This window comes from Pelecanus crispus, chromosome 4 (assembly GCF_030463565.1).
Source record: "Pelecanus crispus isolate bPelCri1 chromosome 4, bPelCri1.pri, whole genome shotgun sequence".
NCBI classification, from domain to species: Eukaryota; Metazoa; Chordata; class Aves; order Pelecaniformes; family Pelecanidae; genus Pelecanus; species Pelecanus crispus.
The window spans coordinates 41,104,320-41,123,133 of NC_134646.1; the positions used below are offsets into that span (position 1 = coordinate 41,104,320).

Here is an 18,814-nt window from a genome sequence, read left to right on the forward strand (position 1 = left end):
TTTCTTCATGTATGTTCCACAACTTGAGACTAGAAATTTGATACTAAAAATTTCTTTCCAATGACAAGCATCCTGTAGCCACAGTGGGAATAAATTACACAATTTCTATGCTTTACCTTTCATGTGAGACTTTCACTTCAAGGCACAAAAAGATTAAACAGTGGACTGGACAGAACAGGACATAACATTTCAGTTTAAGGAGTCAAAGGTTGTACAATAGCTCTTATTTTGTGTCTGAAGCAAGCCAAACAAAAATTTGAATCATATTTAAGTCTTCCATTTACAAATGTTAAGTATCATTTAAAATTCCCTGAAGCTTTTTCATTTTTTTTCTACTTCCTTTAAAATAATATATGATATTTATAATCAATTTCAATATTTAGTCATTTCAGTCAAACACCACAATCTCAGCTGATAATTAATAAGGAGTACTATTATCAAATAGTCATTGCTTTAGTAACTGTTATGTGGAAGTTGATTCAAATTGTGTTCAAGTCAAAGAAATAGCAGGTATAGAAGGGTCTAAAAATTTAAAATGAAATTTGAAAAATGGTGTAATTTAAGTGCAATGTACTGTAAAACTATTAATTCAGTAAATATCTAACACAGATCCTTATGCTTCCCCAACCCAAATTACTGTGTTGCCTCTCTCAACTTCAGTGATTTCACAATTTAACTTATTGAGCCGTCCATCCAGGATAAACAGAGATTCCTTGGAAGGGGTCATGAGATACTGACCAAAAAGGCCACTGTCTTTTATAAGACGGTTCTTACTGTTCCAAAGCCATTCGCCTGCCTTGACAGGCTCCTTCAGACTCTTCACCATCTTAACCTTGCCAGAGGAGAGCTCCACGAAAAGAACATCAGTTTGCGTGCTGGAGCTACAGTAGACATTGTATTGATGAGCTTCAGTGAATGATGGCTGAAAAGCTACATCAGATATGTGCAAATTAGTGTGAATGTCAAATGCGTCCTGTATTTCTCCTCTCATTGTTATGGACTGGATCCTCATGAGACCTTTTGCATCATCAATGCTGACAAGGTAGTGTCCATCTGGAGACATATGTGGCGTGCCTGTTATGTCGCCATTGTATCCAATCACAGAATCAGTAACACTATCCACTATAAGCTGCGGTAAGACAGCCCCAGTAGTATCAGGCTTACAGCAGATAAAAAAATATCCTCCAAGATGTGTGTAAGCCAGAGACTGAGGAATGCAATTATAATCCTTTAAACTAATTGTCTTGATGTACGACATAGTTTCTAGATCAATTTTCTGGAGCACAGGTTCGTCCTTATGAAGAATAAATCCAAACCTGAAAGAAAAAGCACAAAATCAAAGAAAGTCAGAGCTATTGTGTGCATTATGGACAAATGGGGAAAGCCATTATAAGCAAAGTAGATGAGTTAATATGTGCAACAGCGTATTGTTACGTATCTCAGCTTCAGAAGTTTCAGATATTAAGCAGTTTTATAATATTTAATATTTAGTGTTCTTGCAATTGTAATTAGAGTTCATCAAATAAAATTCCTAAAAAACATTTATCTGATTAATGGGAAAATTGTTTTTTTCTGTTGACATAGGGGAAAAGGTAAACATTAATCTGAGCATATCTATTCAGCTATAAGTTTTATAAAAGCCAGGAAGGAGAAAAACATTAAATATCAATAGAGAATACATCCCACATCTTTTAATTCACTTCATATAGTTCTTCAACTTTCTTGGGAACATCAACTTAACCTAGGGCTCATTGTTATTCAGATAATTATCTGAATCTTCCTCATTTTGATCCAGTAGAAATAATGAATATTGTAAAAGGATTTAGATTTATGCCTCCCAACTATCCAAGCCCCATATTTCTTACAATTGAAATGACCCTTTATGCTTTTCTATACATCAAGGAACATACATTCATACATCTATACATTCACTGAACGTGAATAATATGATTAAACTTGAAAATCCTAGAGCTCAATGTTTGTAACATTTTAAATATGCACTATATGATTATTCTCTAATGTTAACGTATAAATTCTGACTGCACAGTCATTTGACTGTATATATGGAAAAAACACCACTCTAAATATTATGGTCATGTGAAAGAATATTAGTTTTGCTTATAAACTAAGTAGCTTTCACAGCACTTTTCCCAAACAGCTGTTTTCCTTTGGCACATTTCTTATCATAATGTTTTCCTCTGAATCTTTGATCCTAAGAATGAAGCTGCATGCTGATATATAATCTAAAAATACCTTTCACATACTGTTGATACAAAGCACTATGACAGCCAGAATGTTCCAACATGGTTGGAACAATAGCACAAAATTTTCACACTATACTTTGCAACCCCAATACGTTTACCAATCAGTGAACCACCAAAGTAACAAGCAAAAAGGTTTCAGGACATGGTTCAGTGCGTCCCTCCAACATAAGACAGGGTGAATTATATTTGCACTTCCTATTGAATTGATATAAGAACATTTTAATTTTAGTAACAACTTCTAAAATCCTTGCGTACTGCTTCAGTATCATAGGATCACAGAATTATAGAATGATTTCAATTGGAAGGGACCTCTGGATTTCATTTGGTCCAGCTCCCACCCAAAGAAGGGCCAGTGTGAAACAGACTACCTGCGATTACAAGTTGAGTTGATTATGAGATCATTTTTGTCTTTGATTATTCAACCACTTATATGCAATCTGAATTAAATTGTCTTGGTTAGAAAATGGGTGAGTGAACCTTTACGAAAGTTACGTCAAGATAACTTGACAATTGCTGCTACTTTTCTAGCCACAAGGTCTGTTGTTCTGTCATAGAGGAAGACTAGGATCATCAGGCAGAATTTGATTTTTAGCTGTTTTGGCCATTTAATATTATCTTTTTCTTAATCTTTTTGGGCAGGCATAAAGTCATTGATTCCTGATTCTGTTATAATGTAGCAAGCATTTTTTGGTCACGAGAAACAAACTTGTACTGTATTAGGTACAGAATCATCCTGTAATAGAAGAGGTTAAATAGCAAGCAACATTCTGACATTTCAGATGTTTATGGTATACCACAGTGTTAAATAACCAATGTTACACACATGAACAGTGGTTAGAAAAGGACAATAGAATATAGGACAATAGCTTATTGATTGTCTTTTACATAACAGCCTCCAATGTAAAGCAACAATCAGTTAACTGTCCAAAAGCGTTCACAACATTATGGACAATGACTTACACATATCTGCTACTTAATCTTTACTCCTGCAAAACAATAATCAAAAAAACCATCTTAAAAGGACTTTTTTCTGGATGTGAATTGATTGAGAGCTAGACATTATTGTCACATTTGGTTTCATCAATATCAAATGTAAAACAAAACTGAAATATCTAGATTGCTAAATCTAGCACTAAAAAATCAGAAAATGTAAAAGCAACAAAAACAAATACAGAAAGTTATGTTAGAGTTAATATTATACACAATATAAACTCAGCCAAACTGTTGACCTGTCAAGTTTATTGTATATAATCAATCTTCAGCCCTATTTCTAAAGCAATTAGGTTCATGTAATTACATACAGACCGCGCTCTCTTCATCCCTGCCCTACTCCAGTGTTAGTGCTTTGGAATCCATTGGCCGCATCTGAGGAGCAGAGGTTGTAATGTGGGGGGGTGTTCATGTGATGTAGACTGGTGGCTGAGTGGAGGATAACCATGCTCTTGCAGAGGGAAGCGTGGGGTGAACTCAACAGGAATTCATCCTATGGCTTAGATTTAACGTGTGCAGGTGGCAGGTTAGAAAACATAGAGAAGGAACATGGAGAAAAGTGGACATACTGCTGTGCAAGAAGATGGTTGGTACATGCAAGAAAGATTAGGGTATTTTTAGAGGGAGAAGCTGGATACATGGGAGAATCTGTGATTATTGTGGAATGGCATAACACAGGACAAAAATGCAGAGTGTAGGCATTTTTTCCTTTAATTACTTTTGATCTCAATTTCAATAGTGACCACAATTTTTTTTTTTTGTTTGAGTTTGGTAAGCTGACTTCGGGTTTGAAACATTATTTTTCTCTTCCAGTATACCAATACAAAGTAATGGGGAAAAACAGGAAATCTTATTTAAAAGAGAAAGAAAAGGCTCTCACAAAACTGTTTTTAACTTATGTAGGTACTTAAAACACAGACTTATATCCAAGTGACATTTTCAGATATAAATAAACATACACAAAAGCAATTATGTGATTTTGAAAATCCCATCAGACAGCATCTATATGATTAAATACATAAATACTTTTGAAAGTCTGGCCTATTGTTTCCAGAAACTGTTTTAAACATAGTTAAAAATTGTTTTCTGTAATAAATCAGTCATTTAACATTCAAACACATTTGATACATTTTATTGTATATGTGTGTCCATCATATTTCATGGTACCTTTATTTAACTCAGGAAAAAAACTTAAAATTTCACTGTATGTTTTGACCTGCACTCTAGTTTCTACCCCACTTGAGAGAAAACACAAGTAATTGAAAAATGTTACGAATTTTTAACCATTTTCTACTACAAAACAAATTTAAGAATCTAAATATATTTTTAAATGGACAAACCCTTAAACAATTGATTTCATATATTACATATCAACCTGACAAGCAAAAAGACGACAAAATCTTTGTGCTGCTTGAAAAATCTGTTTATTTTAAAGATTATCCCAGCTGATGAAAATGACCTAACCCTGGAAAAATATAATTCTACTTTCTCATAATGTTAACATGCTAAAGACTTTTTGCTTTATAATTTTTTCTAGTTCAGATTTTAAAACCCCACTACTTCGGTTGCAAATGTAAAGTTAGCCTAGAAGATAATGTTTTTGGAGGTGAGTACACTAAAAGATCAGCTATGTAAGCAGAATAATACATTGAACTTAAGTAGCAGTTTTTACTTACTGATTTTTAAGCACTTTACAAATATTAGAGCAAGTGAAGAAAGAAGCTGAATGACTTGCCTAAGGCTATATAATGATCTGTTGGCAAAGTCTGAGTGAAAATACAGGTTATCTAAGGCCCAATACGGTTTCTAACTGATCAATGCTACAGACTACCATTGCAACTGAGGTCCTAAAAAGACAGTTGGGAGCAAGTACAGACAACTAAGATATATTCTTTTGAATAAGAATATAGGAAATCACTTTGTCAAAATAATGTTCGTGAATATTAAAATTAGACAGAACTTTGGACCTGGGTGAGAGAGAAGATCCAAAGTGGGAAGCTGGTAAACCTTCATGAAGAACCTACCCTTCCCCAGAACAAGAATTATGTCTGCCAAAAGTACTTTATTAGAACTAATAGGATTTAAATATCCAATACTATTCTTCAAACAATTCTTTCTCAGCCTGTCATATTGCCTGTAACTTTTCAGTGCCCCAATTAAAATTCAGTAAAGCTGGACAGAGACATAAATACTCAAACAGCCCAATAATATAGATTAAAAAGAAGTAGGGAAAAAAAAATAGTTTCAAAGATGCCAATCTTCTTGGATGTAAAAGGTTTTGGCAAGCTGTGTGTTTGATATATTTGTTTGTCTGCCTCTCTCAGTGAGAGCTGTGTGGCTGGGGTTTTGAGAAGCTGAACAAATCAAGAGAGAGGTCTGTTCATGTGTCTGTGAGGTTTGTGTAACTGATTCTTAGTCTATGAGAATTGCTAGGCAGAGGTGTAATGGAAGTTCTGGAGGGAAGATACAGAAGGGAAAAGGGGAAGCAAAGAAAACTGATAAGGAAGGCTAATGATTCCATGTCTCGTTTAGTAAAAAAAAAAAAAAAGCCCAAAGAATGAAAAATTATACTTTTGTTACCTAAAGATGAGGAAGTACTTTCCAAGCCACTAGCAACTGACGAAGATGATAAACAGATTTTCTATAGGAACTTATATCTGTCAGGTTAGATAATTTGTTCCTGATAATTTTGAAAGAGTTGACTAGCTCTTAACATTTTAATAACTCTCAGAATAACAGAAAAATTTGGAAAGTCTAGAAGAAGATTGTTGAAATATTCATAAGATAAAGCCAGGTATCCCAGCTAAGCTGAATAGCTTGATGCATATCCCAAGGAAATAATAAAATAGATTATATGAGAACCAACTACAGAAAAATGTGAACATAATGCAGTCAACATGGGTTTATGGAAAAATGAACTTTGTCAGACAAACCTAATTTAATTTTTTTTATTAAAAAACCTTGCTGAAGGTAACTGAAAATCGGGAGGGCATACCTTTCTTGGAATAAAAACTGATACCTGAAGGAAAAATAATTTCTCTGCAATAAAAAGTAGTTGTCAATGCAGAATCATCATTTTGCAGGGAAGTTTTACTTCTGCTTGGTACCAAATCTGATACTTCACAAAACTTTCGCAGGCAATTTGGATGTAAATATGTGTCCATAACACTAAATACTGACAGGAAAGTCATTATATTAGTCAGTTGCTCATTTAAGCAAAATGTGTTAAAACATAACCAAGTGTAAAGTCGAGCAACTTTACATGTGAATGAGGAATGCAGGACATGCATATAGAACAATATCCTGAAAAGTAACGACTGTGAAGGGATTTAAGGATCATAGCAGATATGCAGGTCAATCGGAGATCTGAGTCTGATGAGCCAAAAAACAAAAGACCCAAAAGCCCTTGTACAGTCCTTGGGGGAATATATAGAGAGAGGTGAGTAAGAATAATGCAACAGTCTCATATCTGTATTTGACACTGGGGAGACCAAATTATGTTGTTTTATTTCTGCCCTTCTAAAAAGGAATATTAAAAAGTTAGGGGCAAGGAAAAATCTGAAAATTATTTGAGGGATGGAAATGGAAGCAATGATTTTAAGCAAGAGTCTGAGAGAGTCCAATATATTTAGCTTATGAAAAATAGAATTATTTACAACATATATATATACACCTGAACGGAGAGAACATACTGTTCAGTAATGACTTTAATTTCACAGAGGAATTATCATAATGATTGCATACTGAAACCACACAAATTTAAATTAGAAATAGGTAATTTTTTCTAACAATTGGGATGATAAACCATTGCAACAAACCATCTCAGGGGTGATGAATTTTCTTTGGTAGGAATCGCCAGGTAAAGACTATGCTCTTTTTGGAAGAATTGGCCAAACCCAAGCAGATGTAGATTTAGAAATATCAGATTCATTATCTGAATCTCTGGATGACCATTTGAAATGTTTAAAATCTATGGTATATACAGAAAGTCAGACAAGATGTTCTCGTGGTCTTCTATCCTGTGAATATATGAAACACCAATTTTTTGGCTTTGTTGATACAATCAAAATTGCATAAGTACAGTAGATTTTAATCTTGTGCTACTCAGCCATTTGATGCTGAGATTTTAAGAAGCAGCCAACTGTTTCAAATCTCATTATATTAATTGTGATTTGACGCAATACTATAGCTCATACACACACACAAAAAACCCCCATGATATGCAGAGGAATCTGACTTTCTGCAGACCTGAGGTTTAGATGCCACTTTTATATTCACTGTATTAAAAAAAAAAAAAAAGGTTTTTTTAAAAATTAATCTCACACTGTTTCTGATCTTAATTAATTGTGAATTTCACATGTGAGTTGTTAATAACTTTTCAATTACCGGTCTTTCATACACACACATACACCTTCAAAATAAATGTCTCCCTAGACATCACAACGGACTCCAAATTCAGGAAGTTTGTGAATTGCATTGCCTGTATAATGTTACAACTATACAACTATAACAGCTATAATTTCACTTGGGAAGAAAGATGTTCTAAGCCTGGGATGGTCATTCCTTTGAGGTTTATTGATCTAAATGTACAAGATCATGGTGGATAGGTTGGAGGAACAGTGATAGATCACAGAGACCTGCTTCAGAATACTCACCTGCTTGCACATAGTAATGATCAGTTGCAAATAAATTTTATCCCACTGTCCAATAACCTAATTGCTGCCTTCTAACCACCAGGTGAATCTGTCTGTACTTCCCTTCTGTCCAGTATTAAGAACCTTCTCAGCATGCCAGTGTCAGATTATTAACTCTGCTTTCATTGCCAGGTTGGCCTTCATCTTTGTGATGAGGAGGCAAGAGCAAGGGTAAAAAAATAGTACTTACCAAATTTGTCAGAAAACAGTATTGCAAATCACTAAGATTAAAGACAGCTGTGGATTACACAAGTTAATAGATTGGGGGACCCAAAAAAGCTGTGTGTAATAAAAAAGAGTGATTTACCAGAGCTGTAAAAAAAGTTGTCTTCCAGTAGTGTCTATAGGCCCAGTGTAATAGGGACATTTCACAAAATTTATATTAGTAAGAGAGTTTTGATGGAGGTCTCAGTAAACCAAATCAGCAAGTGCATAGGCTGAGCTTTCACTATCCTAATTTTTTTTTTCTTTCAAATAAAACAAAGCTATTAAATCTGAGTAAAGAAGTCTGCACTACTACTCTATGCTTCATTCTGTTCTGTGGATAGGTGAACTCAACCCCCAAAGCTACAATAATCTTATAACTTTTCAAAAGCACTTCATTTTCTAAAAGGATTAAAAAAAATACAGCCATTCATAATCATGTGATGAAATTGTGTCTGTTGCTTATGTACCGTTAGCCTGGTCTTTATGATTAGGCTGTTCGAAAACAACAAGTGATACTTGAGAGTACTTTCACTTTTCCCAAATGATTTATAGCTAGATGGTGGTGTATTTAATGCAAAGTTTCCTCTCATATAGACTGATATGCAGAAGCCTCCCACCGTTCATTAATCCCTGATTAATATTTATGAGAATCTCAACACTCATGTCTCTTCTATGCGGTGAAATCATGTACAGTATCAGACAGCATATAAAGGCGTTTGTCAGAGTGCATATTGGGATCCTGTGCAACTCAAGCCTGCAAGACATGAAAGCAAATCTTCACATTTCCATTTATTGTACAGTTAATGCAAGTAAATCTGTAACCTGTGGGTATATCGCTCCAACTGGACTATATGCTAGAACTGTGAAATCTGAGATTGTTTCTTTCTTCACTCACTCCATATGAATGAGTAATAAAGATTTTAATCTCAGATTTTCAATGATACATTGTGACCAATAGTTAAGAGAAATAGGAATAATACTACTTACCAACTCTGTAGTACTTTCTGCGTGAATAGTATACTGGGGTTAGCTGGGATGGATTTATTTTTTTCATACCAGCCTGTGTGGTGTTGTGTTTTAGATTTGTGAATGAAAGTATTGATAACCCACCAATGTTTTAGTTATTTCTGAGCAGTGTGTGCACAGCATCAAGGCCTTCTCTGTTACTCAATCTGCCCTCCCCACGAGCAGGCTGGGTGTGGGCAAGAGGTTGGGAGATGACACAGCTGGGACAGCGGACCCTAACTGACCAAAGAGTTCCATGCCTTATAACATCATGTTCAACAATAAAACTCCTTCCAAAGTAGCCATTGCTCCTGCTAGGTGGAGGCTTAGCTGCCAGCTGGGGTCAACCCACCACTGGAGTCATTAACTTTCCATAAAAGCTAATGAGCTTCACACTACCCAGACAAAGGGAAACTGAGGTAGATAAAAATGACTTGTCCAAACTAACTTAAAAGACACAGGAAGAACATCCTAAAAGGTGTTAATTGCAAAATGGATTTTAAAAAAATGAGGGAAGCTTATACAGATGAATACCTTATTTTCCTAATTTTAATGAAAAAACCCACCCACATAGTAGGTAGAATAATTATAATGACTAAGTTAACAACGTCATAAATTATTACTTCTTCTATTGTCTCACAATATACATTCAAGACCAGATTTTTAAAAGTATGTTTAAAATATTTTAAATGAATTTAAAATATGGGATTTGGGTCCTAGTTTTATGGAACTGTAAGCCTGTATGTAACACAAAAACAGTGAACAGTAAACCCATGAATTGTATCATTCTTTTTCCTAAAATAGTTATCATAATTATCACTATCCTATTTCCCTAACTACTTACAAAACTGTTAACCTGAAAACTCTCATTGCCAAGCTGACAAACAAAGGAATCTATATAGCAAGTCAGATTAATGCTCTACCAAAACTCCTCCTCTCTCTTTTATCAGAGTATCAAATGCCTCAGAGTACGGGAAATCTTTCAACAAGTGGGTTTGGAATAACTTGCTCGCAGGAACTTGCGCATCATTGAGAAGTAACTTATGCCATGAAGCATGAAATTTAAACTCATATTTTAAAAGGTATTAATTTTGGAAATCTTACTGGGTATTATTGTTATACATCCACTTTACCAGGTTTTAAAAGTTTTACTCTCCTCTGTCTTACCAAATCCAATTTTCACATTACTCTTCATGAAATTTCCATCCCCTTAAGTTCAATTGTTTGTGACAGGTATAAAGGGTAAAAACAAATTTTTCTTTAATATAAATCTTCACATGGTATACAAAAGATGACTTTCAATTATGAAAAAATATGCAAGTGCAGAGTATGTCACCACAACAGGATTTATATAGCTAGCTCCCTTGCACTGTCCAAAATACTTATTCAATCACTGTCCTTTAAGGTGGTGAGCTACTTTCAAACCAGATCCAATCCCCCTGTTATTGTAGAAAAATAGTTCATTATGTTTTTGAAAAAATAATATTGGTTTTATATAAAATTCCTGTCAAGTTCTTTATCAAGTCTGTTCAGCCTAAGTAGCTTTGACTATTGCATAGCACAATGGGAAAATTTTGCTTTTGAGGAATGAACAAGAACACCTTTTTCCTCTTAAATATCTCACTGTTCTTATATATGTTACATCATTGTTCTTTCTATCTATGCCAAAAATGCTCTGCATATGAGTAAACAATTTAAAATGTGTACAGCTTCCCACTCTGTTTTCCATGGGTTTGTTCCACAACAAGAAACTAGATTTCAATAAATTAATTACAAAATGTATTGTAGAAATATCATTGGTAGAATGAGTTATGTATTGGTAGTGATAAAGGAACCTGAAAAACAGAAATTTGACTGAAATCTTTAGTGACTCACCCAGTTCTATAGAAGGTTTCCTGGTTACAAGACATCACAATTATGTGCATAACTCCCCATCTTCATCCCAGTAGTACCTAAGTAAAATTTTTCCTATTTTCTAGTACTGGGGAAAGGCTTAATGAGAAACTTATTCCCGAAGCCAGAAGGTTGGTAATTATTGCCTGAACTTCAGCAGTGTCACATTCTAATATCCCTTTCCATATCTGGAAAGGGTTGACATTGTTTTCAAACCAAAATACATAGCCATTACACAAGGATGTTGTATAGTGTCCAGCCTTGTCTGAAGGCAGTTGATACAGGCATAGGGCAAATGCTTATCTTGTGAGTTGTATTTCTTATTTAATGTAATGCTGATTAAAAATGACAAGGATTCTTCTACCATTTTGTTACAACTGTGTATAGGCGTATAGCAAAAGATCCTTAGGAATCTAAGAATTCCCCTGTCTTCAGACCCTTCTTCTGTCATCTAAATCCTAGGGGACAGAGGGAGGGATTAAAGGGGGAAAAACCCACACCAACGCAGTGCTGAGACTGCATGAAACAGGACACATACCTGCAGTCTACTTACTCCCAGTCTGCAGAGTTTTAATGGAGGTGTGTATTATTTGATATAAAAAGTGCATGTGTTACATAACATAAATATACATCTACATGTATGTGTGTATATACACCAGGTATAATATGTCAGTCTGCAGTTGAGATATAGGGAGAACAATGATTTTTCTTCTGACACCAGGAGTGGATGAGTAAAAATAATTTTTGCCTCACATATTCTGGGCTTCAGTCCTCATGCTCCAAACGTTTTCACTGCTCCTCTCTGCACAATCTTGTATCTTCCAAATTTGCCTATGAGGAGCCCACTGATGCTTTTTCTGGTCAAATGGTAGGATCCTTGAAAGTGATGACCCTTCCTTGTCCTCTCAAGTGATAAGCTTTTTTGCTTTCCACAAAAAGTGTATTTTTCCAAACATAATGATGAGCTTCAATATTTTCTCAAGGCTAGAGAGTCATCAAAAAGACAAATAAAAGCTCTTCAGAGTCTGCCTTTCATTTTTATCTTCTTAGGGTTTTGCAGAGCTCTGAGAATTGCATGCAAATCTTATAAATGAATTTTCCCAAAGCAACTTGGTTTATCACTATATCTGAGTGAACTACATTTTCATGTCCCTATTAAAGTATTTGACATAGTCTGTTAGAACTAACACCATAGTCTACTGCAAAATATCAAGATGGAATCGCATCATATTTTTAATAGCTCTCATTCAGACATTGTATTTGCAAATTATAATATATTTTTCAAGTAATACTAAATATAATGGAACGTGGCTAGTAATCATGCTATAGCTACCGATTTTAAAAGTTTAGGAAATGGGAGGAGTTGGCTGGGGGGCAGCGATCACTGCTCGGGAACTGGCTGGGTATCAGTTGGCGGGTGGTGAGCAATTGCATTGTGCATCACTTATTTTGTTTATTATTATTATTATTATCCCTTCCTTTTCTGTCCTATTAAACTGCCTTTATCTCAAACCACGAATTTTACTTTTTTTTTTTCCGATTCTCTCCCCCATCCCACTGGGGAGGGGGAGAGTGAGCAAAAGGCTGTGTGGTGTTTAGCTGCCTGCTGGGTTAAACCACATTAACAAAGGTAGAAATAACATTTGCAGCAGTAATGTGTGACTGTGATAAAGTACCGGGGAAATATTAACATAGTATTCCTAAGAAATAGAAATGGGGAAAAAACTGGTCAAAAAAAGAAAATTAAAAACCACAGAACAGAAAGTTGTGAGGTCACTCGTATGGAAAATGAACAATTTTAGGGTAAAGCAAGGTCATCACTATCAGTTCCGTTAGATGAATGAAAAGGTCAGTTCTGATGAAGAACGGAATTTGATGGCAGGTCTCATTTTCTAAAAGTATTGACTATTTAGTTATACTCTTGCTTAGCAAGAAGTTCTGGGTTTTCAAAACTTCAGGTTTCTGAGTTCTTACAGACTTGCATATTGAATATCTCATCTGTGCCTTTCAAATTAGAAGAAAAAAATTGTCTATACAATAACAGAAATTCTCTGAAATGTATGACTGACATGGGAGGAAAGAGGAAAATTAATATATAGATATAACTTCCTTTCAATGAAAATCAATACTACTTTTATTCTTAATTATAGATGAAGATTTAGGAATACCTTTTTAGGATGAAAAATGGATGCCAGAGAGATCTAATCCATCAGAAGTCATATGCGCTTCACAAGTTTACTTGATAATATTGTTACAAAGAAATATAGATCTTCATAGATTAATTCAGAAAGGAACTTAATATTAAATTGTAAGATCTATAAAACCAACATTTTTAGATCTATGGGAGCGGATTCTCTTAGTAATGATAAAATTACTGATTAGTCCCTAAAATATACTGAAATAGAAGAGGGATGAATACAGCAAAGGCTGGGGTGGGGGTGGTGGGGGGAATCCCACAAAAGGCCTGCTGTACTTCACAGAGGTGATAACAACAGCTGAACATCACCTGAGAGATCTGAATGAATGGGAAGTGATCTTTATAGTAAGTGTTCCAAGATTTCAGAGACTGATATTCACAGATTTGTTCTGAAAACACTAAAGAACTTTTTCTTTTTTCTTTTTTTTTTTTCGCTATTGCTTTGTACATACCTCATAGAAGTGAACATGATTTCTCTATTTCCATTCTCAGTGAGGGAATTCAGTGTAGAGAGGATTAAGTTGGATGGCTGAGACCCCACAGTCAATGATGGCCAAACATACTAAAATTATTTTCTTTCTTTCTTTTTTTCTTTCGCTCTTTCTTTTTCTCTTTCAGCACCTACTGACCATATTTTGGAAAAATAAGGATATCAAGAACTTCAAGACAGCCATGCAAGACAGAAGGGAAGAAATATCATTTCTACAAGGGCTTGAAGGAATCCTGACAAGTGCTATGTTCTTAGAATAAAAGGATCTCCTAAAATTAAGCTTTGTGCTTGGAGCTTGAATTTGAATAGAAAAATTTCCATTCCTAGACAATAAGCAACAGAGAGAGGAATTAATGTTATAAAATATATAATTTTTGAGCATTAGTAAGCCTTCAGTAATGGACAATAATGGAAGCATAGTTTCTGAGTTTATGTTACATCATATTTAATAAGATTAGCTCTGGACTCTAAAAAATGAGTGCCACAAATTGAATGCTGCTGAGCCAAAGTGAATGACATTGTAAGTACCATCAACAAAATCCTCATTCTTATTGTAATAATTTTCAGGCAGAAAAATCACAAGTGATACAATCTTTCAAACATTTACTCTTGGGAAACACTATGCAAATTGTCTTCTGTAACTCAGCTGGGTAAATCATGTAAGTGTTTACAAGAGAAAACTAAAAATTTCTTATCTAAACTCTCATATTGATAACAAAAACAGTATACTGCCTGAAATCCTTTTAAAGTTATATTATTATTCATGATTTCTATTTTTTTCTTTTTTTTTTTTTTTCTATTTTATTTTATTACTATTTCAGCTTAAGATTTTACTTGCTGAGAGCTTAAGTCATATCTCACTAGAGATCCAGAGGAAACAAATGGACTGTCAACCTAAATTCACGTTGAAGAATATCTTCAAATGACCCATGTGTAAAGAACAATCGGGAAAGTTTCCCCATAGCTGGCCAGATACTGTGGTGGTTTCTTCAGTCATCTTTTTAGATCTTGCTGGAAGAGCTGACTTGTTTTAACATGTCACAAATAGCTCATGACTTCTGACTCACATTTAGTGTATATTTGAACACAGTAGGGATAAATCCTGACTTTTCAGGGTACTAGGGATGCAGGAGTCTATGAACTGTTGAAGGGATGTCTTGTGGAACACTTGCAACATGCGCATATACAATACACTTTGTAATTATTGCAAATTGTAGTCTAATGATTACAGTGTTCACAAGAAAATAATCCAAGAAATTTTAGGACAAAGGAAAGCATCTTAATTTCTAGATTTTTAGAATCCAGGAATATATGAAACTGTGTTATATTATAAAGGAACTTATTCTCAGAAGAAGTATATTTGTAGTCTTGGCAGCAAATGTGTTTTTCTTTCTTGTACCTTGTAAGGAAGGAGAGCTAGGAATTTAATAAAAAAAAAAAAATCACTTCATTTTTAAAGCAATAAAAGTCAAAGAAAGGGCTAGCTACACAGACACAGTGAACAAAACATTCTTAAAGATGGTCCTGAGTGTCAGTACAAGGTAGGATAGGATTAAGAAGATCTGGCACTCCAGAAAATGTGGTAACATCGAGGTGGGCAGATGTCATATGGAATGCACAGCCAAATTTATACATGCCAAAAGAAATAGCACTAGTAAAAAATGAATGAGTTAGAGGTAAGGATTACAAAGGTGATAAATTATGTATGTCAAAACAGTCTCAGAAGATCTTTTTTTTCATTTAAAAAATGAAGTTCACAGACTGTTATAGGTGGGGATACGTGAATATTCAAAAGAACAAATACTGACTTTTACCACAATTCCTTTCTCTCTCTCCTTTTTTTTTTTACCAGTGACCCAAATCAAGAAAATATTAGACTGAACCAAAAAAAGGGGTTTTTTTAATATAAAAATATGATAAAACACGTATTTTGGCACATAAAAGCACCAGAGATTACATTTCTGTTGAATTTGTAGATAATACAGAGGGTGGGGGTTGTTGTTGTTGTTGGCTCTGTTAAGATGGAAGTTTGGATATTTTATCCACAAGAAAATGTTGCATGCTGACAGATGGGAACCCATGGAAGGAATACAGACAAAACAGTCTATGCATGTAGACTTAGAAGTTTCCTTTAAGTCTGATTCATATGATCATACAAGCATCTCAGCTTTACTAAAACTTAAAAGATAGGTTTGTAACATAACATCAAATAGGAAAGCTTAAATGTAATGAATAAAAATCTATTCTAAACATTTAAAAATAAAAATGTGCAAATTAAAATTTATTAACAAATTTTCACTATTCCAAACTCACAGATCTAAAACACAGCACCATTCTGGCTGCTATTAAGAAAATTAACTCCATCCAAGCCAGACCCAGCATATATTTTTTTAAATAATTGGGCTCTAGTAGTTTATTAGCAAACATACAGCAAAATGGTTAATCACATAATTTTAAGATTGCCTCAAAGCTGATAAATTAATCTTTATATTTTGGTTTATTTGGAAAACCGATGAGTAATTAAGGCAGCACTAAGATAACTTCTAATCACTGGATACAAGAAATTATGTGCCATAATTGCAGGGATTAGTTTCTTCTTATAGTTGATTACAGTTTTATACATTTCATTGTGTCATGTGTTTTCGCATAGTGATACAAGCTGAATTTTTAAAAGCAGATAGATACTAGGAGACAAGTACAACAATTATTTATTTATAATAATGGTTGGTTTGGCCAGTTCAGGTGGACAGATCATATTACCCCAAAGGTAAAAATATTCCTGTAATGACTTCTGCACATGCAAAAGGGAAAAAACTTACCATGTGAAAAAACATTTACTGTTTATCAAAACTCCCCTTCACCTTAGTAGCGCTGACTAGACTTACTTAAGCCAGGTTCTAGCCATTTCCTGAGCTAATGGGGAAAGACAAGTAGAACATAAGGAATTTTTCTTTACTGATGCTATAGTTTTATAGCGCTACAAAGACTGGCTGCAATCTCATGTTTTAAGTAACTATTTGATGGGAATTTTCATTTCTAAATAGACACACTGAAATGGAAGTGTTTTTTGATATAATCTTTTTTTCTATTGACAGCTGGCATTTTTAGTTTGAGAGCTTTGTGAAGTTTTACTCAAGCTACCCAAGAGGACAAGATTTGGAGCATGAGTTGAATAAATTGGTCAAGCAGCATTTGTATTGTATTATCAGCTGACATGGGAAAAGACATGCAGGATAATTGATTCCAGAAAAAAGATCGTTTTCAAGACTGATTTCTTATATATGTGTGTGTGTGTGCATGCATACATATATATTGCAAGATTAGAAACAATCACAGATTTCAGTACATTATTAAAAAAATATTTTAGCTACATTTAAATGTGGAATTAATTATTAATTAGATTTCATAACACTGAGCTGAAAATGAACTTTAAAATTCAAAATATTTTCTCCATGAATTCCAAAAAGACCCGGATTAAAAGATGTCATACACACCTCAGAACATCAGGTCTTTGCCAGATTTCAGTGGCAGCAAATCTTAACTGTATTTGTGGACTGTTAGCAGTTATTTCATAATTTCTGTAGGTGTTTTTCCACAGACACAGCCAGGAATCCTTATTGCCTAGAATATTTTAAAGCCTGAAAACACAGGTCCTTTTGAGTTAGAATATAAGAGTGGAGCTGAAGGAGGATACAGATGAAACGTAAGTTTAGACACATAGCATATCTTGTATGTACGTAAAGGATTGGGAGTTTCCTAGTTTGAAGATACATAGTGTCTACATTTATGGACTCCTAGCTTTTTGGGAAGGAATGCATGAACAGAGGAGGAATGAAGTAGAGAATATAGGTTTGGTACACTAAAGAGTACCTGCACATTTTCTAAGGAGGCACTTATTTCAACAGTAGTTTCTGTTGCCAATGGGGGTAGTTGAACAAAGTAAGTTTCAGAGCATTTAAATGGTCTGAACTGAATCTCTTAATCTTTCATTCTTTATATTCCCTCTGGAACAAAGACACTGTAAAATCCGCTATTTAAAGCAAAAGAAGATGCAGAAAAAGACTTTTTACTGTCTCCTCTCCATCTTTCCCAGAAGTTCCTATGAGCTTCTTTTTCAAAAGCAACACATCTATGGACAAGAAGTGTCCTCCTTTTCAGGGGCAAATACACAGAGAGGGGGAAAGAATGACTACAAGGCTTCCATTTAGCACTACTCCCACAAAGACACAGTTTACAGGGTGGCAGACTGCAGTGTGAACCCCTAACCCAGACGGACCTCCTTTGTGTGCTGTGCTGCCATGTAGCATTCATTGATAGATTCCACAATCATTATTAGAAATTGCAGTTACTTTCTAGATCTTCTCTGCTTGCCCTGGTACTACTGAGCTTTTTTCTCCAATTCCTCAAGCTTTCAAGTTATTTTCCCTGTAGCCCTATATATGTTTATAGCTTGATGACTAAGAACTGTTTCAAACTTCCCGCTCCCCTAATGTGTCTTGTTAACTGAATTTGTAAAATATTAAATTGCCCCTTATCTTTGAGCTAAATCATATTATCTATGTGAAAAATTCAACCCCCAAATTAATTCTACCGCTTTTGTTGATACCTTGTCTACACTTGACTCAGCATTTACCAATTCCATTGTATGTCTTACAAACCATTGAACAGAAGGTTCTCTCTGATTATGTAGGATTTTTGAAGCAAAATAGCATTTTCTATTTGCTTATTTGCATAGAAATACTGAAAATGCTCTCACAGTACTTCAGCTACTTCACACCTCTGTAGGGGCTTAAACTCTGGAATGAAGTGTGAATTTACTGAATCACCACCCCACATGGGTTTCATTTAAGAAGGTTCACACGAATGCATTGGTAACACATTCCAACTACCTCTTAAAGAAGCTTAGTTTTTGGACTGTTTTGTGCAAATGAATAAGTATAATTTTAGAAAGACTGCTTCCCCTATTACCATACACAACAGAGAAATAAAAGAGAGAAAAAACATAAACTGACAATATTTTAACTTTATTCAGATCCTAAGCCATCTCACCAGTGAGACGATTGCTCATTCTTCT

The 18,814-nt window shown here is 34.5% G+C and overlaps 1 protein-coding gene across 3 annotated transcripts in view; it reads right to left on the bottom strand.

Moving 5' to 3' along the window:
* Window positions 1–613: 613 nt before the first annotated feature.
* The window catches only part of FSTL5 (follistatin like 5), a 303,783-nt gene continuing 285,582 nt past the window's right edge, over window positions 614–18,814 (bottom strand). For all 3 annotated transcript variants that reach the window (XM_075709268.1, XM_075709267.1, XM_075709266.1), the window contains one exon: window positions 614–1,316. In XM_075709268.1, the coding sequence (XP_075565383.1) occupies window positions 614–1,316 (703 nt within the window). The remainder of the gene's footprint in view (window positions 1,317–18,814) is intronic.